This window comes from Dermacentor silvarum, unplaced genomic scaffold (genome assembly GCF_013339745.2).
Source record: "Dermacentor silvarum isolate Dsil-2018 unplaced genomic scaffold, BIME_Dsil_1.4 Seq333, whole genome shotgun sequence".
NCBI classification, from domain to species: Eukaryota; Metazoa; Arthropoda; class Arachnida; order Ixodida; family Ixodidae; genus Dermacentor; species Dermacentor silvarum.
The window spans coordinates 105,890-133,526 of record NW_023606066.1 but is presented as its reverse complement, the minus strand read 5'-3'; the positions used below and the strand labels follow the sequence as shown (position 1 = coordinate 133,526).

Below are 27,637 nucleotides of genomic sequence, written 5' to 3'. Positions count from 1 at the left end.
GGTATTCTCGGTTCATGCGTTTCTTTTATTTGGAATGAAGGTTCTTCGCAATACTTAACAATATCTCTAAAACGCGTCCAGAGTTCTTGTACATTTGTTTGTTCACTGATTGTATGAAACTGGCATTCTAGGAAACCTAGTACAGCAGGATTATTTGCGCGTGTATAATCCTTAAAGTTTCGCTTAATAAGCGCTTTGTGACCTGAAATGCCCTTCTCGATGGACACAGAAGATCCTTCTAATGTACTACTTATAAGAATTAAGTCAAGTAAAGATGATGATGTTGAAGTGATACAGGTCTTATCAGTTACCATTTGGTTCAGTGAAAACGTGAACGCCACGTCTAGCAATGATTCTGAACTTGCGACGTCACGGCCGTCATGTGAGCAGTTGTTCTAGTCTATTCCGGGAAGCTAAAATCACCGGTTTTTTTAGAGTTAGTATGTTTGAAACGTAATCATGAATCTGATCAATGAAGTCAGGTGCTGCATTTGGGGGCCGATAAACTCCCCCTACAGTTATGTTTTTCTTACAATACGTTGTTTTGCACCATAAACTTTCATGGTCGGCAATGTCATCAAGTTCTAAGGACTTTATATTATTTTTAATTGCTATCGCGACACCGCCGCCTCTTGATCCTCTGTCTTTACGGAACAGTCTGTATGAAGGAGGAATAACTTCAGAATCACGTACACCAGGATTAAGCCATGTTTCTGTAATTACTAAAATGTGAGGTTGATAAGACAGGATTAGGTTCTCTAATTGATCAAATTTACCATACTTCGAGCATTTAGGGAAAGGATTCGTACAGTTTTGGTACTGGGCTGTCATTTTGAAACTTTGTTGTTCTTAGAGGATTTCAGCGAAGTCAAAGTGGAAAGGGAATGTTTTCAAGGACTTCCTTTCTGCGGTAATTGAATTCTAATATTCTTCACTGGGTCCCAAGTATACACTTTCTCATCGATTCCCAGTCTGTCGAATGTTAGCCTAACTTTTGCTGCGTTTGCCCTTTCATTTGCCGCTGAATGCCACAAGTGCGTGCGCAATTACTTACTCGCTTAGAATATATATATATATATATATATATATATATTATAGCATATATTGTATAAAAAGCCAACAATGAAGTCAACATGACGCATATTTTCATACAAGTTGAACTCGAAAGGGAAAACAACATCAAATCATCAATAAAATCAAGTTGTGTTGTTATTTTTCATTTGTTTTGCCCTCCTTCTTTCAAGGCCTTCCTTTTCCCTCCCTTGCAAAGTAGCATGTCGGCAAATACTTGACGCCAGGAAATCTGCCTGCTATTAAAAAGTCGCAGTTTCGCACGAAAGGCGAAGCATCAATTGCGATAGCGAATAATTAGAGAGCTATACGATTTAAGGATCGTAGATTTATTGGCTGTATAAACTTGGACGCATTCGCTTACTAACTAAATTAACAAGCATGGTGAGCGCGCACAAGCAAACATGAATAGAGCCTACTCGTCGACCGCAGACAACCGCTGTCAAAACGCTGGCGTGAGGAAGCGCAGCTGCAGCGGGCGATCGTTCGTGGGGTCTATCGCTTCAACGGAAATTGAGCGGCGAAAGTACAGCGCATAGAAAGCTATGAGCCGTCTGCAGATCACTTGCAAGATAGAGTGCGGGCGACCGCCCACAGCCAGGCCAAGTACAAATACGCAGTTGTGGGCAGAGTATAAGCCCTTCCTCCCAAGCTGCCTTCCCACTTTCCTCCTTTTGCGTGCGAGACTGAGTCGCCAGTTCCCCTTGCGCCGTTGGTGCCGCAGCACAACGTCGCCCCCCTCTCACCTTTCGTCCCTCCCATCTCCCTACGAAAGTTGGCGCGACGGTCGCGTTTGCTCTCCGTCGTGCGTGCGCTGTCCGTGAAAGCGGGCGTGCCTCGCGCGCTTTCACTCGCACATACAGCATACGGCGCGCGGCGACTTTCTCGCCCTTGGACTTTATACGGAACCTCACGGCGACGACAACGCCGACGGCAGAAATCCGCTTCGAGTGTCTATAAATTTCGTATCGCAATAAAATTCCCGCAGAAACTTCTCTGCGAGTTGTATAAGTATGCGTAAGCATTGTCCCACTTGTTCATTTACACGCAGCCCAGTGTCATTATGACTTTTACGAAACTTGATCCGGCCAGTTACAAACGGCAGCACTGAGGCGTCACGAAGTAGTGCGGATGGCGCCACAAGTGCATTGATAACAGGTGGCGGCGCCAGGCAAGCTAATCACGTTGCGATCACTATAAGCCGTTATCGTTCTTTAGGCGGCTTATCCATCTGCGTCGAAATATGAACCTTCGCTGACGGCTGCCTTTGTCACGGCCGCGCCGACCGTATCTTGAAACGATCCGCAATGCCGACAGAGAGTCCTGACGGCGGATGGCTTGGCACGCTGTGTTCTCGCCGCTCACCTTACGTTGAAGAGAGACGCGCGGGCCCGTATCTTGAAAGCGATCTGCGAAACGGGCAGAGTTCGGCGTGTGCTGAGAGCTCCGTGAGCGCTGTGTTCTCGCCGCTTCGTTCGCGCTGAAGCGACAGGCGCCACCAAGGTACAGTCTTTCGCTGCTGCGGGCTCCATCTTGAAAGCGATCGTCTTACATGACAGACGGACTGACGGTTTTCTCGTGGGGTAAGCAAAGAAATGCTTAAGCATTTAAATTGCAGCAGATAGAATACTCGTTTGCAGGTCGAATACTAGTTCGCAACTTGTTGAAAACAGGTTATCAACGATAGAAAATAAATTGCTGTCTCAGGATGAAACACGCGACAGGGTCACTGAAATTGAGAAGTTAGTTATCGGGAATGATGCTAATTTGGCAGTGCTCGGACGTAAATTTGATGATTTAGAAAACCGATCTCGACGAAACAACATAATTGTTCGCGGAGTTGTGGAGGACAAGCATGAAAGTGAGGAAGTGTTAATGAAACAGTAAACGAGGACATATTCGAAGGTATACTCAAACTAAAGCTAGACTCTATTGAGATGATTCACAGGCTTGGTTTCTGTTTGAACCGCCCAATCAACTAAAGTTCGTAGATTTCAGGGATAAGAAAAGAATACTAAATAATTGTTTCAAGCTCAACGGCACCCAGATTAGTATTAACGAAGATTATTCTAAAAGGATTGTTGAATTACGAAAGGAGCTGTGGAACTCTTGTTCTGAAGATAGGAAAGGTGGAGAAAAAGTGGCATTGATCTTCGATAAATTGAAAGCTAATAATGTAATGTTCCATTGGGATGACGATAAAAATAAAAGGGTCAAACTTGTGCGATCACCTGGCGCAAGAAACACCTGAAAACCCCCCAGAAAAGAGGCAAAGTTTAATATTAATAATGTGAACGCCAAAAGCATCCTAGAATTGTGTTGGAGCATGAACCAGATGTTATCGATATAACAGAGACGTGGCTGCGTAAAGATGTAAGTGATGCAGAGGTCACACCACCTGGCTATTCAATCGTCAGAAGAGATCGTGAAGGTCGAGCTGGTGGCGTAGCATTCTTGATAGAGAACAGTGTACCGTATACTATTCTAGAGACCGAGAGCGATGGAAACTGTCTGGATCAAAACCAAGTTGGGTGAACGTCAAGTCCATATGCTGTATTTACAGAGCTCCTAACTCACCTGTCCATGTTATTTTTCACTTAAAGAAAATTTATGGAGTCTAACATGCACCAGGGCAATAATATTGCACTTTTAGGTGATTTTAACTTGGCCGGCATTGATTTGCCGACACTTTCACCGGGACACACTGAGGCTTCGAGTTGTGACCAGCTTTTAGAGCTAGCTTTCTGTTTAGGCCTAACCTGGGTAGTGACAGATTATACAGGAATCTGTGCGACTAAATCATTATTACTTGATTTATTCTTTCTGTAAAATTCTTTAATGACATATTTAGAAATATGTGAAACTGAAAATGGTCTTTCAGACCATAAAATGGTGCTAGTATTTCTAAGCTTAGGACCTGATCCATATCGATGTGCCCTTCATAAAACGTTTTTGAAGTTTTCGTCTGCTAATGAGTTGGTGTGTTAGACTTTTTAGAGCGTTCATTCGACCATTTTGTTGATCTCTTTGAGTCGAAGACTAGTACAGATTATTTATGGGACTACTATTTCGCAACGGTCATGGATTAAATGTATTAAAAGTTACATACCAAAGTGCTATAAATACTTAAAAGGAAAAATCCTTGGATTACAAGGGAAGTTAAACATCTAAGGAGACGATTAAGGCGGAAATGTGGGACTGTTTGAGGTATCCAACCCCCGATAAGGAAATCATAATTCAACGCATGAGCCAAGACCTGAAATGCCTTAAAAAGAATGTAAAGATAAGTTTTTAATGTGACACTTACGAAGTTCCTTAAAGAGGCGCCTCAGAATTTCTGGCGTTATGTCGACCCATCCAAAAAAGTTGCAGTGGCTTAGCTCGGCTATGCCAGGATATACGTAGCGTTAGCAAAGGTTCAGCTGATTATTCTTAGCTTTCCTGGTTGTCTCCTACGCTCAACCGCTAATTGCCAGGCAACTACTTCGGGATCCGATGAGTCAAGCTTCTCGGTTCTTCTGCGCTGTTGAGCAGCATTTGCGCTCTCCTTCTCCATGGCTATACCACACTGGCAAACGCCAGTCCGAAGCGCAGCGGCTCCAGCGCAGTGTCAGACGGCGACTGCACAGCGAGCACGCGCCGGCGCCAGTGCGTCTACCACGGCTACGACGTCACTCCTCTGGAATGCGCAGACCGGCGGCGGTGAGTGACGCGCAGCGGCGGCGGAGTGCGCGAGAGGTGCCGACTCCGGTGGCTCCGGTGCGCAAGCCGTGTGACATCACTGATCCTTGCGCATGCGCAGCACGGCTCTTGATGTGCCGCGCGAAACGGGCTTGGCTAGGCCAGTGTAGCTCACGCTACAAAACCGTTATCCTCAGAATCGAGCAGTACTGCTGCAATGCAAGCTGATAATTTTAATGATTACTTTACCTCCGTTTTTACTAAAGATAATGGTCATGCACCTCATGTAGCCAACATACCTGCTAGACCACCTATTGCAGAAATTGAAATAAATGAACAAGGTGTTCTCTTGCTGAATATCGATGTTAAGAAGAGCCCTGGTCCTGACGGCATTCCAAACGAGCTTTTGCGTAGACATGCAGAATGGAACTCTAAATATCTAACTAAAATTTTGCAGTCCTCTGTTGATAATGGTTGCTTCCGGGTAGCATGGAAATGCGCAAAAATCATATCTATACACAAAGTGGCAGTACTGCGGAAGTGCCAAATTATAGACCAATTTCTATTACAAACGCGTGTTCTAAGCTCCTCTAGCCCATCAATTATAAACAATTAGTTTCTTACTTGGACCAATACAACTTGTTTTTTTCCTGGACAGCATGGTTTCCGAAAAAAAGCTTTCAACAACCACCCAACTCATTGAAATTGTACATGACCTCTCTGAAACTTTAAACTCCCGTGGTCAAACAGACATAATCTTCCTCGACTTTGCGAAAGCATTTGACAAAGTATCCCATCCGAAAATAATTCCGCAAAATTAATTCCGTATTTGAAAGCCCCGCAATCACTCAGTGGTTTTCATCTTACCTCTCTTCTAGAGAACAATACGTTGAATTCGCGGGGGCTCATCACGCCCTTCCCGCGTTGTGTCGGGTGTTCCGCAAGGAAGTGTCTTAGGTCCTGTCTTATTGTCCACTAATATTATGTCCCTGTCAAACTTCTTACCGATGATTGTGTGATGTTAATATAATTCGAAATAGTAATGATCAGGCCATTTACAGTCTAGTCTGCAAAAAATTAAAAAATGTGTGACGACTGGCAGATGGAACTGAACTCAGCTAAATCTGTTATGTCCAAGACGAGAAAGTAAGAAATTTTGCATTATCCTTACAATACAAGTAGTATAACTATTAACAGAGTCGATAAACATCAGTATCTAGAATAACGTTCACTTCTGATCTCAGGTAGAATCAACACATTGATGCTGTATGTAGTAAGGCTAGCAAAGCGCGCTGGAGCTTAAGCCGGAGTATAAGTGCATCGACACATGAGGTAAAAATCTTAGCCTATAATCTTTAATACGTCCTATCATGGAGTATGCTAAAACTGTATGGGATCCAACCAACAAAAATTTGATCCAACACAAAACAAAATCCAACCAACAAACTTGATAAAATCCAGAGCTTAGCATCAAGCTTTATATTCAACAAGTATCACTACTGCCAATCCCCCACTGAACTTTGTAAGCTTGCCGACTTACCTCCGCTAGATTTGCGTACCAGTATGAACGACTGAAACCTACTTACCTTATCATTAATGGTCACTTGCTTGTCGACAAACACAGGTACTTCAAAATCTCGACAAATGAAACATCCAGACATCGTCATAGCCATACATCACACCCCTCAAGTCAGAAATGACTGTTTTAGGTACAGTTTTATCCCGAGAGGTATTACGGAATGGAATGTGCTCCCCGACTATGTCACGTCAGCCTCATATGCTGAAGAATATTTACAATGTGCGCGATATTCTTTTTGCCGCTTGCATGCTAATATGTCTATCATAACTTTGCCAAAGGTGTAACTGTTCAATTTTTGTTTCTTATTTTTGTGGGGAATTTGTACAGTTACTAGAACTTAAACTGTTTCGCATCCCTGCTGAGACGTCTGCAGTTGTTCGTTTAGTTTATTTTTGTCATACTGCATTACTGTATGTGTTCGTATCATCGATTCCTGTAATGGCCCTTCATGGGCTGACAGTATTAGTAAATAATAAAATAAACTATCATCTTCGCGTTACAAGTTGTCCAGACACAGCTCCTTGGCACATGCACGCATGCGCGCGCGCACCGTGCTACGCAGAGTGCTACTCGCGGCGGTGATCTCAAGGAGCTAGTTCACGTTGGCACGAACGTAGTACACGTGACCTAATGGTTAAGCATCGGGCTGCTCTGCTGGGGACAGAGGTTTGATCCCAACTTGGAGCACGAAATCCATTTCTTTAATGTGAGCTATTCGGCAAGACAATAGCAACGCCCCGCGGCAACGTTTAGGAAAGTCGGGGAGGATCGGCAAAGACAGCTTCGCTTTAACAAATACTCTACACATGCACTTGCGTGTGGTTGGCGCACACCATTATAGCGAATGGTGGCCGCCTCCTACGGTTGCTAGGATGGACGCATTTTGGCAGCGACAGCATACGAATACAACTTGCATGCTTACAAATCACGAAATACCGTCTATAAGAACAGTCCTCAGTGGTGAATAATTTATTCTGTTTGCTTGTATATACACAGTGAGGTCATAAAGAACTGTGGTTGTATTAACAGCGGTAACTTAACTAAAGAATAAGAAACTTACGAAATACATTGTATTGTTAAATAACTTGAATAGGATGAAGAATGCTACACGACAATAAATACACCTTGCTCAATCTCACAGAGAAGACTCGGAAAACAAACGCGGAAGTGACAAATTACAACCAATCCTTATAGTAAGAGTGCGAATATATGTTTAGCAACGAAATATTTCCACCGGCTCAAGCATAATTTTTCTAATGACGAAGAAAGTTGTTTCTGAAGTCGGATATTTTTGAGTAAATTATACCAAATAGCAGTTCGGCAAATTATATAAGCCTTCCTCCGTACGCATTGTAGCGTGGCTTCAAGTTGGACATTCAGGGCAGGTCGGGATTCGCGCTTTGGATGGCTAAATAGCAAACTGCGTTTCCATTTTTAACTGCGGAGCTGTTTAATCTCTTGGTTGCGCCACGTAGTGCCAACAAAAAAATGGAGGACGCTTAATGCTTCGACTTTAAGAGTGGAACGCCATAGCGTTATCGGGCCCCGTTCGCATCGCTGTTTTCTTTCAGTGGAAGCGCTTCACTGCAACCCAGAACGTGGGAAAGCCAGCTTACAAAGACCAAGCTTACACCAACCCCTTGAAGTCGGCTTCACTTTTAAGCAGAAATGCATTGCTGGGAGAAGTCTTTCCCAGGGCACTACAGTGTTATTGTATTAAATGTGTAGGCCCTAGCACTTTTTTATTACTTTATTAATTTTTTGCTACTGCCCCGACGAGCGCACGTGTCCAAAACGCATCAGACAGGCGAAGTCGCAATTTGACCTGCACAGGATGCCAGCTCTATCTGGATATCATTTTCGCAAGTAAACTACCCGAGCGCGCTGCTGTATAGGTCTGGTAGAAATGCTGGAAAAGGGGTTTGTGTTGGAGTTTCCTCGTAACAAATAATGTTTTCGCGTACATTCAAATTACAATCCGACGCCGAATGGTAAACATCCGACGCCGAAACCAACGCCGAAAAATGAAGTCGTACTTTATCATTTTTGTGACGGATTTCACTGTGAGATATTTAATTTTTTCACCAAAACCTTGCACCACGCGGAGGGCCTGCGCGTCGGAGTGGTTTGGGAATTTTCTCCGCCATGGACGCCGACATCCACGCCCGCCGACGCCGACGCCGGATTTTCTGCGACACGGCGCCCTTAACGCTATCGCGTTAAATCTGCTTCTGTCGATGACGTTACCGAGCGTTGCCTAGCAACTAACTACCTCGCGGAGCGGCTCCTCTCCGTACCGTGCACATGTTGCGTTGACATGCGACGTTAAGGGGAGGGAAGGAGAGCATGCGCGCGGCGCGCGCTATTCCCGGGAGAAACTGAGAGCGAGACAGAGATTATAGCAGCAACAACGAGGCAGCGCGCAGAGCTACTGCCGACGCCGTCCGCGTTTCGCCGTTTCCACGCGTTTGCGCCAACGCGCGCGGTGTCCGTGACAGCATCAGGCGCCTGTGGCGGCGGCTCAGCAGGTTTCGGCCAACCACGCCCCGCCAAGTGTGGAGGCGCAGCTGGCCTTGACGTCACCGAGGAGATAACTCGGAGCAGCCGCGACGGCGGCAGAACTCTCGTTGACTCTGTGGCGATTACACGTAGCCTTGACACGGGACGACCAAAGGTCCGGACACCCGAAGGAGAAGCCGCTCATCTTAAAGCGCGTCGCGTGGCCATACTAGAGCCTGCGCGTCGGCGGCGAGCCGATTCGAAATACCGTGCCTAGCAGCGCTTAGCATTTCCTAGCAAAACTTAGCCAAGCCTAGTAAACCTGGAAGAAGCTAGGTCGATCACCAGCTCCGCTGTTTAAGCTCTTGGTTGCGTCGCGTAGTTGTTTGTTGTAGCAACTTTTTCGTAATGCCTTGGCACCTTGTATCACTTGTTTTCATGAATAAAGGTATTTTATTATTTATTATTATTATTATTATTATTATTATTATTATTATTATTATTATTATTATATATTATTATTATTATATCACTTACACCCTCCCGCACCCTGCCCTTTTAACTGTGAAACTGAAGAACACATCTGCGCTCTTTAGCCTATATAACAGCATTTCTAATTTGATAAATTAAGGCGCACAAGTCAGCTTCTATGCTTGTTACATTTATGGGTTTGGCTATTTCGCCGGCGTAACTACAATCAGTCGCTAACACGAAAAACAGTGCACTAATGTCCAGCTTACTTGAAGTTATGTAAGGCCGATTCATCGAGTACTCAAGAGTAAAGTGAAATCAGGATTGCGCATAAAATTTTGTTATCTATTTAAACTGCGTTGACCAGATACAGATACAGTAGACCACAAATGGTTTTTTAAGAACGTTCACTTATCATCATCGTCTTCATCAGCCTATATTTATGTCCACTGCAAGACGAAGGCTTCTCCCTGCGATCTCCAATGACCCCTGTCTTGTGCTAGCTGATTTCAATTTGCACCTGCAAATTTCCTAACTTCATCACGCCACCTTGTTTGCTGCCGTCCTCGACTGCGCTTCGCTTCTCTTGTTATCGATTCTGGAACTTTAATGGTCCACCGGTAATCCGTCCTACACACGTTACATGGCCAGCCCTACTGCATTTCTTTTTCTTAATGTCAATTAGAATATCGGCTAACCCCGTTTGCTCTCTGATCCACACCGCTCTCTTCCTGTCTTTTAACGTTAGGCCTAACATGTTTCGTTCGATCTCTCTTTCTACGGTTTTTAACTTGTTCTAGAGCTTCTTTGTTAACCACCTAGTCTCTGTCCTATATGTTAGCACCGGTAGAATGCTGATTCTAAACTTTTCCTTTAAACGACAGTGGTAAGCTCCCAGTCAGGATTTGGCGATGCCTAGCATATGCACTCCAACCCAATTTTATTCTTCTGTAAGTTTCCTTCTCATCATCAATGTCCCCTGTGTGTAATTGGCCTACATAAATGTGCTCCTTTACAGACTCTAGAGGCTGACTGGCGATCCTGTATTCCTGTTCCCTTGCCAGGCAATTGAACATTACCTTTGTCTTCTGCAGAATAATCTTCAACCCCACTCTTACTTTTTGGGGTAAGGTCGTCAATAATTTGTTGTATTTCATCCCCATTGTTGCTGAATAGGACAATGTCATCTGCAAACCGGAGGTTGCGAAGATTCCTCATCTTCCTGGGGTATTCGCAGTTGATCCTCACTCCTAAGCCTTCCGAGTCTAAAGCTTGGATACTAAGCATGTAGTGAATAGTATTGGAGAGATTCTGTCTCCTTGCCTGACCCCTTTCTTGATAGACAGCTTTCTACTTTTCTTGTGGAGAACCAAGGTAGCTGTGGTATTTACCAAGATATTTATATTGCCAAGATAGAGATATTTGCCAAGATATTCACGTATGCCTCTTGTACTCATCGATTACGCAATTGCTTCTTGACTGCGGGTATCTCTACTGAACCAAATGCCTTCTCATAATTTATGAAAACCATATAGCGAGGTTGATTGTACTCCGCAGATTTCTTTCTGTGACTGAGATGACTGGATGTGATCCATCGTACAATATCCCTTCTTGAAGCGAGCCTGTTCTGGTTGACTTAAGTCAAGTGTTTCCCTGATTCTATTGGGAATTATCTTGGTGAATATATTATACATACTGATAGCAAGGTAATTGCTCTATAATTCTTCAGTTCTTTATTTAGGTCTCTCTTCTTATGGAATATATAATGTTGGCATTGTTCCAGCTGTCTGGTACACTTTGTGTCGTGAGGCATTGCGTATAAAGGGCTGATGCATGCACCTCTATTTAGAGCTTGAAGAAATATCCGTCGTCCCTGAATGACATCGTGTATAGGATGGAACTGTTATCTAATGTGCGCTAAGTAGCCACAGCACAAGGTAAGAACTTAAGTGGAAACTCACATTAGCTGGTATGCAGTACCCAGACATGATGACTTGACGCTTTACTTTCAGATTGACGCCAGGGATGATGGGATGAAGCCTGAAAGAAGTAGATATAGCAGCACTGTATACATCGCCACACATTGCGCGCCGCAACGCTGTTCCATAGTCCGGTAACTTTCCGCTCCACCACTAACTGGCACTACTATAGTTGCCATTAGAAGGACTTTATTCCATCAGCTATACTGTGCGGAACGCGAGGGAAGAGATTATGTTAGCAACACTGAATTGTACATAATAATTGGATACGGTGATGGAGCACCAAAGTTTAGAATGCATTCTAGAATACGCAATTGTTATGCCCGAAGTTGACGGTGCGTGTTCTAATCAAACCTGCCGTGGTAGCTCCGGCTTATAGCGTCGCGTTGCTGAGCCCGAGGTCATGGGTTTGATCCGGACCGCGGCAATCCAGTGGGTGAGGAAACACAGAAGCTCCTCCGGGAGTTGTCTAAAGATGCGGAAGCATTGTGCCACTTGCTCACCTCCACGCACACTGACACTAGCCCGGTGTTATTATCAATGTTATGAAACTTGATCCGACCAGTACAGTGCTGCGGATGGCGGCACCAGGTGCGCTGATCACGTTCTTTATCAACCGTGCGCCGCTGCGCATGGCGCAGCCGCGCGGGTCTGGAAAGCGATGGGGAAGCAGTGCGGCGAGCGCTGATAGCTTCGTGCGCGCGGTGTTTTCGCCGCTTCGTTCGTGATGAAGCGAGAGGCAGCACCAAGTTTAAATGACAGGCTGTGGCGAGCCCTATCTTGAAGGTGTTCGTCTGGACCGACGGACGGACGTTTTTCCTGGTTGGGTAGGCATGGAAATATTTGCGCATTTAAAAAACAATCGTTTACCGTGCTTTGGCTGAACCTCCAAGTGCCCTAGGTGGTCCGCAGTCGCACTGTGCCTCTTAATCATATCTTCGTTTTGGAGCGCAATACCTATGAACTTAATTTTAAATATGTTCTGATGGGATTCCAACTGCAGACAAAATTTTGTACTTGGTGTAATAAATACGCTTTGGGAAGAACATTTTAACGCGATAACGTTAAGGGCGCCGTGTCACAGAAAATCCGGCGTCGGCGTAGGCATCGGCATCTGTGGCGGAGAAATTCACTCCGAAACTACCCCGACCATACAGGCCCTCCACGTGGCGCAAGGCGTTAGTGAACAAAAATTGAACTTCTCAAAGTAAAATCTGTCAGAAAAATCGTAATGCACGGCTTAACTACAGCCTACAGACATTATAGCATCGGTTTATAATTTGAATGTACGAAGAAACATAATTAGGTTACGAGGAAACATAAACACACACTCCTTGACCAGCATTTCTACCATAATAGGGGCGCACTCGGGTAGGTTACTTGCGAAAGCCCCATCCAGGTGGCGCTCGCCTCCACGGCAGGGTCATAAGCCTAGATATTAAAGGAGCTTATGACAACGTAGACAGGGAATTGTTGTGGGATATTCTTCAATAAGAAGGCATAGATGACGATTTCGTGGAGCTGCTGAGGGAGATATATCGAGACAGCCAAGTACAAGTGGCATGGGAAGGCCGAAAAGGAAATGAAATGGTGGGAATTCACCAAGGATTGAAGCAAGGTTGCCCTCTGTCACCATTGTTGTTCACGCTTTACGTCAAGGGCATAGAAAGACGACTGGAAAACAGCGAATAAGGTTTTGATTTATCCTACATTCGTAATGGACAAATGGTGCAACAGAAGGTCCCTGGACTGATGTACGCAGACGACATTGTGCTACTAGCGGACAATAAAAAGATTTACAGATACTTGTGAATATCTGTGGGAACGCAGCGACAATCTAGGCCTTAAGTTTAGCACAGAGAAATCAGGGATTATGATCTTTAATGAACACACGAGTAACTTCGTGGTGTCAATTCAACAGTAAGTAATACCCATAGTGAAGCAATATAAATACCTCGGCGTACACATAAACGAAGGAAAGAATTACTCAAGCAACCACCAAGATAATGTGGAAATAAAGGGGAAGCGGAATGCAGCAATAATGAAACACCGAGCACTGTGGGGCCACAATAAGTATGAGGTGGTGCGTGGAATCTGGAAAGGAGTAATGGTGCCAGCGCTAACATTCGCAAATGCCATTATATGCTTAAAATCGGATATATTGGCGGGTTTGGAAGTTAACCAAAGATCAGTAGGCCGGTTGGCTTTGGGAGCACACGGTAATACCACAAATGAGGCAGTGCATGGTGACATGGGTTGGGCCTCTTTTGAAGTCAGAGAAGCACAAAGCAAAATTAGTTTTGAAGAAAGGCTCAGGAACATGGATGAAATAAATGGGCGGCTAAAGTGCACAAGTATCTCTACATGAAAAGCGTGGACACAGAATGGAGGAAGAGGTCAAGGAAGTTGGCAACCAAGTGCAGGATAATCGAAACTGTAAATAGACAACCAGGGGTCATCAGAAAGAAAGTGAGAGAAATAGAGACCGTGAATATATTGGATGCAAAGAATGGAAACGAAAAGGACAATGGAGATTTACAAGAATGAGAAGAAAGAAATTAGAAGGGAAAATCTGTACGATAACACAAAGGGCAGTGCCTTGCTATTTGAGGCTCGAGCCGGTTGCCTAAGGACGAAAACATATCGGAACAAATATTCGGAACTAGATGAGACATGTGTATGCTGCAGTAAAGATCCAGAGACCACTCAGCACATCCTAATGGAATGCGACGGTATCCACCCAGCGAGAACCGTAGGTAACGTGCAACTCCCAGAAGCGCTTGGGTTTAAAGTGGAAGGAACATAAACAGATCAGCCGTAGAGATCAGCAAGAGACGATTAGAGTACTGGTGGAAGAAAAGCAGGGTAAAGATGGATACGACCTGATCTCTTAAAATCATAGGCAGCGGTACAAGGTAAATTTTTGAAAAAAAATAATGAGAGGTATACAAAAATGCTAGATAAAGAATATGTATAGTATACCTGATTAAATCAAGCAGGATAGGTGACTATTTGTCGCCGCCCCGTTTCAAAGGGGATGCCAATACATCATCATCATCATCATCATCATCATCATCAGGGTAAACCGGTAGCGGCGCGCAGAGGCGAAGGTGAAAAAAAAAAGAAAGCTGCAGCTGCCGGAAAGCCTGACATGCATTCAGGATATTGTAATGTTAAAACGTCCTCCAAATTTTGAACACGCACGCGCCTCGGGGCAACAGCAAACAATTAATAAAAAATTGGTCGCATATCTGCTTGCTCCGCTGCAAATGACGTCGAAAGACGATATTCTTCTGCCGCCCTGATAGGTAACACCTTATCTTCTCCCCCCTCCCACCCTCACGCTCTTCTCCTCTCATCTCACTCCTCCCATGATGGATGCGCTGGAGGTTTTGCTGAATTCAAGTTTCCTGCGTTCACCCTGCTCTCGCACCATCTGTTGGGACATTTTATTACTGTTGGCTTAAAGCAGGCTACAGAGCCGCAACTTCAGTCGGCTTGTTTTAAACGCATAGCGTCTCTTTGACACCCTTTCTAACGCGTTTTTTTTTCATTTGCATCATTTCATTTTTCATTTCTTTCTGTCTCTCTTTCTCTCTATCTGGTTTTCTTTCTTTCTATATCTCTTTCATTAAATGTCTCTCTCTCTCGCTCTCATTTGCACTTACTCTCGGCCATTGCAAGTTCTGTTAGGATCGTTGGTAGGACGCAATCATATGCTTCTCATAAATGCATGTTCTGCAAGCGTGGGTGCACAGACCAGTGCTTATGACGCTCGCCTTTGGACCGCTTGCAGAGCATGCATTTGTGGGAACCATATGATTGCGTTGACCCACGGTCCAATGGCGAGCGTCTTCCCAGCATGTCTTCCCAGCAAAGCATTTGTGTTTAAAAGCGAAGCCGACTTTAAGGGGATCGGTGTAAGCTTGGTCTTTGTAAGCTGACTTTCCCACGTTAGGGGTTGCAGTGAAGCCTACTCATAAAGAAAAATGCGACGCGAACGGGTCCCGATAGCGCTATCACGTTCCACATTTAAAGCCGAAGCTTAAGCGTTCTCCAATTTTTGCTCACGGGATGCGGCTAGCACTCGATATGTGTAATTATATGGCATGGGGATATAAGAAGTACATATATTTACGTGTCAGTGAGACTCTAAATAGCTCAAACTTCTGGAAGGCTGTTTTACCCCTTTTGACACATTTCTACTTGAAGCGTGAGCTCTAATTAAATATACATTATCTAAGCGAGCTGTGAGATACTTACCGGAGGGTTTCTTTTATGCAAGCTTTCATATACGGTAAAGCATTATCACTGCTTGATTGCGTTCCTTCTGGGTGCTGATCAGACGGCAATGACATGATCTCGTCTCGCACTTTTGCTTGGACCTCAGGATTTGTAGCCAGATGGTAGAGAGCGAATGTAGCCGCAGCTCCTGTCTGAAATAAACGAAAAATGAACCGCTTCTTTTCATGTTGCCTAATCAAAAAGTGTTTGCTATAGACACCATGCAAGTGCTGCATGGCAAGACACATACAGAAAGACGGACGAACAAAGGGACATAATACTACGAAAGAGACATTTTGCCTGCGGCAGACGAAACAAGACGGTTCTGTCGGGTGCTCGTGACTGTCCACCACCTTGGCAACTGTGTCTGGGTGGTGTAAATACAGTGTAAATAGCCCGCATTTTGTCGTTTTACGTAACGTCTTTGTGGTGGAGGTGCGGGGTATGCCAAGGTGACCAGAAGTTTGTTCGCCGTGAAGCTCATGCAGGACCGTTGAACGTAGATGTTTAGGCACACCGAGAAGCAGCTCAAGGCAATCGCACTGGACGTTACGACGGTAAAGTGTGCCATTCACGAGGGCGAACATGCGCAGTGAGGCGTCGTTAGGTGCGGATTTCAGCCGGTCAATGAGCGATCGCAATGAAGCATCACGGCGTTGTTCGTAACCAATATGGAGAAATTGAGACACGGACATAACGCAGGGGCTGAATTCGATTTTAGATCCATCTGGTTGGTCGACAGGGTAGCGGGACAAGCAGTCCGCGTCCAGATCGAGGCGGCCAGACTTGTAGGTAACTGAGTAAGAGTACTCCTGAAGGCGCAGCGCCCAACGACCAAGTCGTCCAGTGGGGTCCTTCAGTGAGGAAAGCCAACAGAGAGCGTGATGATCAGTGACAACACGGGAAGGGTGGCCATACAAGTAAGGACGGAATTTCGAAGCCGCTCAGACAAGGGCAAAACATTCCCGTTCCGTAATCGAATAATTGCGTTCAGATTTCGAAAGGAGACGACTTGCGTACGCAATAACACGATCAATGCCTCGTTGGCTTTGGACTAGCGTCTTTGCGCACTTCTGTGGGAGCAGAAGCGTCAAAATGGGCAAGAATAGGTGGAGTCGTTAGGGCGGTGATGAGCTCAGAGAAGGCGGCAGCTTGTAGAGGACCCCAACAAAACGGGCCGTCTTGCTTGAGAAGGTCAGTGAGTGGACGTGCGAGCGCCGCAAAATTTTTCACGAAACGGCGTAAGTAGGAACACAACCCCACAAAACTACGAACGTTATGGACAGACCGTGGAACGGGGAAGTTCGTGACAGCGCGTACCTTGGCTGGGTCTGGTCGGATACGGGAAGCGACAACGAGGTGGCCGAGCACAGTAACTTGACGAAGAGCGAAGTGGCACTTCGAGGAATTTAGCTGGAGGCCAGCTAGTCGGAAAATTGCTAGAATGGGCGAAAGCCGCTCAAAGTGTGTTGCCAAAGTGGGGGAGAAATTATCACGTCTTCCCGGTAGCATAAACACGTCGACCATTTAAATCCTTGAAGCAGTGCGTCCATCATTCTCTCAAAGGTGGCTGGTGCGTTGCAGAGACCGAAAGGCATGACCTTGAATTGGTAAAGGCCGTCAAGGGTCACGAAGGCGGTCTTTTAACGATCCAGGTCGTCTACAGCGATTTGCCAGTAGGCAGATCGAAGGTCCAGGGATGGAAAGAAGGTGGCACCATGGAGACAGTCAAGAGCGTCGCCAATACGTGGATGAGGGTACACTTCCTTCTTAGTGATTTTGTTGAGGTGCCGATAATCAATGCAGAAACGCCAGTAGCCGTCTTCTTTTTTACTAATACGGCGGGGGAGGACCAAGGACTAGACGATGGTTGGGTGATGTCCTTCGCAAGCATTTTAGCCACTTGTTTTTGAATACGTCGCGATCTGATGCGGACACGGGTAAGGTCGACGAAAGATGAGGGGCAAAGAGTCGCCAGTGATGTCGGTGGGTGACAATCTTAGTCTGGCCCAGGGGTCGATCACGAATGTCGAAAACGTTGCTGTATGAGGCCAAACCCGGCAGAGAGCGTCGGCCTGGTCAGGCGAAAGGTCTGATTCAATCATGTTGCGAAAAATGCTGTTGTCAGAACTTGGTGACCGGGAACTTCAGCTTTTTCAGGAGCACTTATGGCGACAACCTTGACGTCATGGTCTGTTATAGCGGTGAGGTGGGCAAGCGACATCTTGTGGGGCAACACTTGGGGGGTCAGACCAAAGTTTAGTAGTGGGAGGAAAACACCGTTATCAGCTAATGGGGCGATGGTATGTGGCTTACTAACATTGCATGTCAGGCGTACGTCAGTAATCGGAGTGACGATATATTCGCCGTCAGGAACGGGTGCGGTCAATGACAAACACACGTACGTGATGGCTTGAGGTGGTAGGCGAACAAAAGCGGTGGGGCTTAAGCGGCTGATGGGCGTTTCACAGGCATCTGATACAAGAGGAAGATCGAGGCAGAGTGTTACGGAAGAACAATCAATTAACGCCGAATGTGCCGAAAATAAGTCAAGGCCAAGGATAAGATCATGGGGGCAGTGAGCAAGGACGGCAAAAAGGACAACAGTGTGACGACCGGCAATGCTGACACGGGCGGTGCACATTCGGATCACTTGAACAGCATCACCATCGGCTACACGTATTGTCTGTGTCGTAGACGGCGTCATAATCTTCTGCCGGCGGTGGCGTAAAGGGGCGCTCATAATACACTAGTGTACACCAGTGTCGATGAGGGCGGTCACAGGAACAGAGTCAGCGGAGAATTTGCAGGGGACCATGGCATTGCAGCTTCACCTCCATAAGATGCACTATCTAGTTTTCCGGCAGCGAGCGTCCAGAGAAGGATGGCAAGAAAAAGCGGCGAGGCTGCGCAGAGCGGGATTGGCAGTGTTACTGCGACGGGGAGCGGGAAAATCGGCGAACAGGAGCAGTGGCGTCAGAGGGAAGAGGCTCGCGGCAGGACGACGAGTAGTAAGTAGGGGAAGCAGCAGCTGAACGTCTAGAAGGAGTAGGGTGCACGGAGGTCTGGCGAGATGCGTACGTCCAACGGTGACGGCAGTAACGAGCAATGTGCCCGGCCTGATGACAGGATAAGCAGATGGGCTGATCGTCGGGCGTTCTCCATTCCGCCGGATTGCGGAAGGAGACAGCAGAGGTGTAGGATCGTCGAGCGGGTCCAGATGAATAAGGCTAAGCGTCAGGACGAGTCAGTGGGCACGCCGATGGAAGGCCGAGATTGGCAAACTCCTGCCTGTCTACAACTTGAATTAGGGACACTGATGGCTGCGATGGGTCACTGGCGTGGGATGTAAACACGGGTGGTTAAATAGGTGCAGGGCAGGCAGAATCAATTTCGTGACGAAGATTGCGCGTAACGTGGTCACAGGTGGGCGGCAGGCAAACGGCATCACACGATGAAGTTGTAGCCGTATTGGGCAGCCGGGTGAATCTCTGGGTTATACGGCGGCTCTTGGCGTGTTCAAACCGCCGGCACTCTTTGATGATTGTGTCGACGGTATCCACGTTGGTATACACGAGCAGGTTAAAAGCATCGTCGGCGATAGCTTTGAGCAGATGAGAAACCCTCTCGGATCAGGCATGTGCTCGTCGACCTGGCGGCAAAGAGCGATACCCTCCTGAATGTGAGAGACGTATCGGAGGGCACGAGTCGCAAGTTCATTCCGCGCAGCAAGCAACCGTGTCCAGTGCTGTCACCGTAAAGATCGCGGATCTTCTCTTTGAAAGAGTCCCAGCTTGTAATATCCGCCTCATGCGTCTCGAACCACACCCGCGGTGGGCCATCGAGGTAAAAAAGCACGTTGGAGAGCATAAGGGCAGGGTCCTACCTGTAGATTGGCGCTGATCCGTTCGTAAAGGTTGAGCCATTTGTCGACGTTTACTTTATTTAAATGCTGGTAGATGTAACCTTGCCATAGAAGGAAATTTATCTCAAGAATAGCGTAGAAATACTTTACCTCGGAAAGTAACCGTCAGTATAGTCGACAACCTGGCTTTCCTAGCAAGTTGCAGTGGCCAGCTGCGCACAGCGCTCATCCGTCTTGGGTGCGCGCTGTAGTCGCACAAGTGACGGGGACCCGCTCAAGGGTAGATTATTCCAGTTAGAAACTAAAACCAGCATAGCCTAATATCCAGGGTCTGAATATATTCGGTCTGGCGTCTGGTCGAGAGACACAGCAGGAAGGAGGAAAACCGAGGTTGGCAAATTCTTGCCGCACAACTGCCTGAATGAGGGAGATCCCTGGGGCTGGTTGGACAATGGTGGGGTCAAGTGGCCGTGGATGGAACGGGGCAGGACTTGCAGCCTCGAGCTCGCGGCGAATAATACGTGTGACGTTCTCATTGAAGGGGGGTGAAGCAGTAAGATCGACACAGGATGACGTCGCAGCCGTGTTAGGGAGACGGAAGAAGTGTGGAATGACGCGGCGGCTCTTGGCGAGCTCAAAGCGGCGGCATTCCTTGACAATGACGTCGATGGTGGACACATTGTTGAAGATCAACAAGTTGAACGCGTCGTCCGCGATCCTTTTGAGAACGGGGCCTACTTTGTCAACCTCGACCATGTTCTCGTCGACTTTCCGGCAAAGAGCGAGCACGTCTTGTATGTACGAGAAATACGATTCAGAGAAAGACTGTACTCGGGTAGCAAGCTCTTTTCTTGCAGCCAGCTGCCAACCAGTAGAATTTCCAAAGAGATCGCGGAGCTCCTCCTTGAAGCATCCCAGCTAGAGATCTCGTCCTCGTGTGTCCAGAACCAGACACGAGGTGTTCCGCCCAAATAGAAGAGCACATTCGGTAGCATTGTGGTAGGGTCCCAGCGGTTGTTTTGGCTAACATGCTCATATATGCCCAGTCAGTCATCAACGTCGACATTAGCATGGCCGGAGAATATGCCAGGATCGCGGGTAGTGGCAGCCGTGACGTACGTTGTTGTTGCAGTCGCAGGAGTAGAAGCAGACGAGGTGTCGTCACCCGGAGCCATGGTGGAAATCTGGACGGTGTAGTCGCTGCGGAGCTCCGTGGCGAGGACGGGGAACGCCACTCTCCACCAGAAATGTTACGCGAACGAAGGATTATGCGCTGGCGACAATTTGCAATGTATATTTACAAAAGGTAACTACAGCGCTGGCCAGTTCAGCCGACCAGCTCGACAGCAAGGAGCAGCTCGTCTTCTTCGTCGGGGCGCCCGCGCGCATCGTCCACAAGAAACACGCAATATGCATATAGCAATACATTATACAGTGCGTCATCTTAGAACAAAATCTTGCTTTAAAAATTCGCTGCCGCAAAATTAATGAGAGCACAAAGAGAAGACACCGACCCACCATGCGAACGAAGAAATCTAGCAACCAACTAGCCCGATGAACATCATTCCTTTAAAGGGATACGGACACAAAAGTTGGCGGGGCGCTTTTTTTTGCGTTGGAACAAAGGTTGAACTGTTGAAAATCACGAATACAGCAAGCTGCCTTGAAAAAACCAACGAGAAACATCCTTTTTTGCGATTTTCTGTTGCTCCTTGCCTCCAAGCGGCCGCCGGCAGAAGCTGAAATTTGATGTCATAACACCCAACCGCACGCGCGCGCGCGGCGAAGTGGGCCACAGCCGTCGTAGTGTTTCCGTGGGCGTCGCTCCCTTGCAGCGTTTGTTTAACCCCTTTCGGCGATCTTCGCACGTGGTCCGTCCGAAACATTATCCCCTTCGGTGTTCCACGCAGGTGGTGTGTCTTACATGAGCCTTCCCGCGGTCGTCGCTCGGTATTGACGCATTCGTCGCGGCGGAAGGAAATTCCAGACATTGCTGTTATAACAGCATCGTCGGTCGTGACACGCCGTCGGACACGTTTCCCAGAGACGACAAGGTGTGTAAACTTTGGATACCTGCCTATTAGAGAGCTTTAGCTTGTCCGGTAATCGGGTAAACACGGGCGTTCGGGCGTTCGCGTGGAACCGTAAATGTGAGCGGCCTGTATAGTGCTGCCGCGTGGTGGTGCAGAGCTCAAACAGACAAAAACAGCTAATATTGCAGTAACCAAGTGTATCCTACTTCGCTGCTGGTGTAAATCTTCGGCAGCAACACGCTTACGCCACTGTCGAAAATTTACACCAGGAAATGGCCAATAATTCTTCCATAAGTGTCTAGTGGAGCGCAAAATCTTCGCCCTATGGTTCGCGAAAACCTGACCGGCACTTCCACGGCCACCTACTTTTCTTCGTCGCTTGACGGGGAAGGCTCGCGAACACCTGACCGGCACTTCCACGGCCGCCTACTCTTCTTCGTCGCTTGACGGGGAAGGCTCGTAACCGTAAGCGGTAATACTTCTGCGAAGTTGGAAAGGTCCACGTCTTCAGACGTGTAGTCATCGCTGGTAGACGCACCAGAACTCGAATCCATGCTCGCGATGGGGCGTCGGCGCGCTTCGAATGAACGGGGCCGGCCGGCTGGCTATCCGACGAGGGTGTCGTGACGTCAGCCTTCCAACCCACGGGTCGGGCGGCGAGGCGCGCGCTCACAAAAACGCCAAAAATAAAGCCATCGGCTCAAAAATGAGCTAAGCGGCTACTTCTTTTCGGTATATTCACACTGAGGATTCATTTTCAGCATTCCGTAAAATTTTCAAATTTTGTGTCCGTATCCCTTTAAGGACGAAACTGCGACCTACGGTCTCATAAAATGATTGCAACAGTGTGTATGATGGTCGAAGAAAAAATTCGAAAGCTTGCACTCGGCCGCGCAAGGCTTAAGACACAGCGAAGCTGGCCGATTTGATGGCGTTCCCTTTCCCTTTCCTTTCCCTTTCCCTGGCTGCGTATTCTGGATCTGCTCGTCGATGTCGTTGCCGCTCTCGTACTGCGGCAAGCCTCGCTTCTCGAATCACCGTTTCTTCTTCGGGAGTACGTGCTATTTTATGCGATAGCAATTATATGGACACTTCAACCGGATTTCTGCCGTCGGCGTCGCCGTGAGGTTCCGTATAGATAAAATCTTCGCCGCGCGCCGTATGCCCCAGAGGCAGTGCGGGGACGCGCGCTATCACGGAGAGCGAACGCACTCAATCTCCCACGCGCAAGCAAGGAAGCGGAAAGCCAGCGCCGGCATCTCTGCCAACAACCGCGCTCGTCGCTCGTCCGCACAGTCTCTTATCTCTCCACGCGCAAGCAAGGAAGCGGGAAGCGCGCGGAAGGAGCGGGGGGGGGGGGGGGGCACTTCTACGCTGCCAACAACCGCGCTCGTCGTTCGTTCGACCGCACCGTCTCTTATCTCCACACGGCTCTGACCTTTATGCGCATTTTGCCGCTCAGTTTCCGTTGAAGCGATAGACCGCACGTACCTTCGCCCGCTCCTGCGGCGTATATATCCGCTCGCTGCCAGCGTTTTGACGGTCGTTGTCTGCAGTCATTCAGTGTGATCTATTCATGTTTGTTTGTGCGCGCTCACACCACGCTTCTTCAATCAGTTAGTAATAGTCGGGCCACATTTTCCAACGCACGCTACACATGCAATGCTGCCCGGGTCGGCAGTGCAGCGCTACAGGTGTGTCCCTTCGCACGCGCTGCCCACGCGAAGCGCTCTCATCAACACCACCGTTTCACACGCGCCTTCTCGTGGTCATCGAGTCTTCTTCATGTCGGTCTACTTACGCCGCAGCACACCTGCTTACTTAATCAGCTCATGTTTACTACAATTCATATTGCTACCAAAGCCGCTCACTTACTTCGTATGACATTGCTGTGTTGCTATCGCATTCATCGCTTCGCCCTTAGGGCGAAACTATGACATTTTTTATTTATACGTCCCATGGTTGCATCTTATCAAGCGCCGCCGCGTACCGGTTTACATAGCCGCTGCTCGGTGTCAGCGCATGCGCATTACAGAGGCGGTAGGTTGCGCCAGGTGTTCTACAAGCGCGGTGTCGCTGGTTGCTTGGCTACGGCGCGGCTGACTTCCTGGGAAACACCATACTTTTTACGGCTAGCTTAAACAGCTTCGCTGATAATGAAGTTCATCTGGCTTAACTCAGCGGTGTCGCTTTTCTGCCCGTCAAGCCCTTGTCAGATATGTTCAGACATTCATTTGTGAGCCGGTGAAAAAATGGCACAGTTTCGCCCTAAGGGCGAAGCAATGAATGCGATAGCAACACAGCAATGTCATACGAAGTAAGGTGAGCGGCTTTGGTAGCAATATGAATTGTAGTAACATGAGCTGATTAAGTAAGCAGGTGTGCTGCGGCGTAAGTAGACCGACATGAAGAGAGATCGATGGCCACGAGAAGGCGCGTGTGAAACGGTGGTGTTGATGAGAAGCGCTTCCCGTGGGCAGCGTGTGCGAAGGGACACACCTGTAGCGCTGCACTGCCGACCGGGCAGCATTGTATGTGTAGCGTGCGTGGGAAATATGGCCCGACTATTACTAACTGATTGAACAAGCGTGCTGTGAGCGCGCACAAACAAAACATGAATAGATCACACTGAATGACTGCAGACAACGACTGTCAAAACGCTGGCAGCAAGCGCATACGCCGCAGCAACGGGCGAAGGTACGTGCGGTCTATCGCTTCAACGGAAACTAAGCGGCGAATGCACGGCGCATAAAGGTCAGAGCCATGTGGAGATAAGCGACGGTGCGAGCGAGCGACGAGCGCGGTTGTTGGCAGAGTAGAAGTGCGCCCCCGCTCCCTCCGGCGCTGGCTTCCCGCTTCCTTGCTTGCGGTGGGAGATTGAGTGCGTTCGCTCTCCGTGATAGCGCGCGTCCCCGCACGCTTCCGCTCTGGCATACGGCGCGCGGCGAAGATTTTATCTATAGGGATCCTCACGGCGACGGCGAAGCGACGGCAGAAATCCGGTTGAAGTGTCCATATAATTGCTATCGCAATAAAACAAGAGTAAACTGCAGCGCAACATTCCATTCAAGTTTCCTTCTTCGCGTAACAGAATGAGGAGTAATTGGTACGGGGTCATTTATTGCCGTAGGACCTCGAGCGCCGAAAACAGTTTTAGTTAGTCATTCTATATGCTCATCTTTGGCCGTATAAGCCGTACGTGGAAATTTTATTGCGATAGCAATTATATGGACACTCCAAGCAGATTCTGCCGTCGGCGTCGCCGTCGCCGTGAGGTTCCGTATGACGTCAATGGAGATGAAATCGTCGCCGCGCGCCGAACGCTGTATGTGCGAGTGAAAGGGCGCGTGGGACGCGCCCTTTCACGGGGACTAGTGAACGCACGGCGGAAAACAAACGCGCGTTCTGCGTCGTGCTCCCTTAAGGGCTGCAGAAGTAGGCGTCTGTTTCCTCCTCTACAATCACCATATATGTAGAACAAACGCGCCTTCTTCCGACACGCGAAAGGCAGTTGGGGGGGGGGGGAGGGGGGGAAGGGAGGCGACGTTGAGCTGCGGCACCAAGTGCCTATTATATGAGAGGCTCCGGCAACAGTCACCAACGCCGCACGAATTTGTGCGAACGCGGGCAAAACGCCGACGGCGTCGACAATAGTTCTGCGTGTTGCCGGTGCTGCTGCATGTCCAAAGTTTGTACAGCTGATAAAGCTACTATCATTACTCCGTAGAGCCCTCTACAATTGCTATCGCAATTGATGCTTCACCTTAAGGTGAAACGCGACAACTTTTTTTCCCTGCCAATACTTAAAAACGAAAAAAGAGAAGGAAAAAAAAGCTGGTGCGGTAGCCTAATTAGTGGGCTATATAGTGGATGCGGCGTGGGGCTGCTAAACTCCATGGAACTCGCGGGGTCTCAATCCAAGTCGCGGAATTCGACGGGAGCGAAATGAAACACACCTCGTGAACTTCTATTTAGGTGCGCGTTAAAGAAGCCCAGGTGGTGAAAACTAAACCTGATAATCATATCGTGGTTTTGCCACGTAGACCCAAGAATTTTTTAAATTTAAAAAGAGCGAGAAAAGCATGTGGCTGCGTTGTTCGCTTTTTTCTAGGGGCGTAAACAAAATAGTTGTAAATTATTCTCGAGTCTGATTTCCGAGAAAAACATGTTACGCTTATCCTGTATTCATACATAAATGTACTGCCGTTCCCAAATGTATGACCGCTCACTAAGCAGCTTGTATATTATAAACGGCTGCTTTCAATTATCCGGTGCACTATGATAACGACCATAATGAAACAACTGAAGGAACGGCATACCTCACGGGCACATAGAGATATGTGCAGATCTGTTGCGTTCGTTGAAGATAAGTGTGGTACCACATGGGGGAGCCAATTTTAATGGGTTGCAAACATGGTGAGACTGTCAAAAAAATGTCACAGTTTCGCCCTAAGGCGAAGCAATGAATGCGATAGCAACACAGCAATGTCATACGAAGTAAGGTGAGCGGCTTTGGTAGCAATATGAATTGTAGTAAACATGAGCTGATTAAGTAAGCAGGTGGCTGCGGCGTAAGTAACCGACATGAAGAGAGACTCGAAGACCACGAGAAGGCGCGTGTGAAACGGTGGTGTTGATGAGAAGCGCTTCCCGTGGGCAACGCGTGCGAAGGGACACACCTGTAGCTCTGCACTGCCGATCCGGGCAGCATTGCATGTAGCGTGCGTTGGAAATGTGGCCGGGCTATTACTAACTGAATGAACAAGCGTGGTGTGAGCGCGCACAAACAAACGTGAATAGATCACACTGAATGACTGCAGACAACGACTGTCAAAACGGTGGCACCAAGCATATATACGCCGCAGCGGCGAAGGTACGTGCGGTCTATCGCTTCAACGGAAACTGAGCGGCGAATGCACGGCGCATAAAGGGCAGAGCCGTGGGGAGATAAGTGACCATGCGGGCGAGACGAGCGCGGTTGTTTGGCAGAGTAGAAGTGCGCCCCCCCCCCCTCTCCTCCGGCGCTGGCTTCCCGCTTCCTTGCTTGCGCGTGGGAGATTGAGTGCGTTCGCTCTCCGTGATAGCGCGCGTCCCCGCACGCTTCCGCTCTGGCATACGGCGCGCGGCGAAGATTTTATCTATAGGGAACCTCACGGCGGCGGCGACGCCGACGGCAGAAATCCGGTTGAAGTGTCCATATAATTGCTATCGCAATAAAACAGTCGCCGGGCAAATATAAACACGTACATTGCTCAATGCCCCCCCCCCCTCTTAAAGAGCATCGTCCCGATGCTGCAAACAAACCCGAAAGCGAAGAACATAAGTACCCGTAGTTAAGAAAAAAAAGTGGCAGTTTCGCCCGAAAGGCAAAGCATGGATTGCGATAGCAAATTCGCCGACAACTAAACAAACTAAGTATACTAGTTTTATCGGCCGTATAAACTGGAAATATTCCCTCACTAACTACTTTAAACAATCAAGGTGTCAGAGCGCACAGGCAAACATGAACACATCTCAATTGACGACCACAGACACTCGCTGTCAAAGCTCTGGAGTGAGGAAGCGCGGTAGCAGCAGCGAGCGAATTGACCTTCAGGCTGTCTCTCACTCCAACGTGTACTAAACGCCGAAATCACAGCGCATACGAAGCTACCGGCTCCAGTTGCACTTTGTCCGCTTCCCAGATCGCTTTGAAGGCGCGGCCGCGCACTTCGCCCACGTCGCAAATCGCGTTCAAGATACGAGGCCCGCGCTGCCGCGCCGTAAGTAGGAGACGCCGGACCACCAGGCTCCCACGGATAGAAGGCTTCTTTCCACGCCTCCCCCCATCCCCGTGCCTCGCGCGCCACAGGAGACGGCACGCTTCCGCCCCGCCTTCGTTCCTCTCGCGTGCGACGTTGAGCCGCGATCGTGGGCTGACCCTCGCAAGCTTTCATTCGCGCATACAGCGTACGGGGCGCGGCGACGATCTATCGTATTGGACTATATACGGGACATCAAGGTGACGACGACAACGGTAATGCGCTTGGAGTGTCCGTATAATTGCTATCAAGTAAAATTTGACGAAGCGCTTGTATAGGCACCGGGCGCTGGATGAATTTGGACCGGTGGCGCCTTCATGCGGCTGCGCCGCGAATATATGGCATGTGGCGGCCGGGCCGCGCGCAGCAGGCGC

The 27,637-nt window shown here is 48.2% G+C and overlaps 1 protein-coding gene across 1 annotated transcript in view; it reads right to left on the bottom strand.

Moving 5' to 3' along the window:
* The window catches only part of LOC119434945 (probable cytochrome P450 12a4, mitochondrial), a 163,319-nt gene that overhangs the window by 35,665 nt on the left and 100,017 nt on the right, over positions 1–27,637 (bottom strand). The window contains exons 5-6 of the mRNA XM_037701946.2: positions 15,544–15,716; positions 11,263–11,341 (exon numbers count right to left, since the gene is read on the bottom strand). Coding sequence (XP_037557874.2) covers positions 11,263–11,341; positions 15,544–15,716 — 252 coding nt within the window. The remainder of the gene's footprint in view (positions 1–11,262; positions 11,342–15,543; positions 15,717–27,637) is intronic.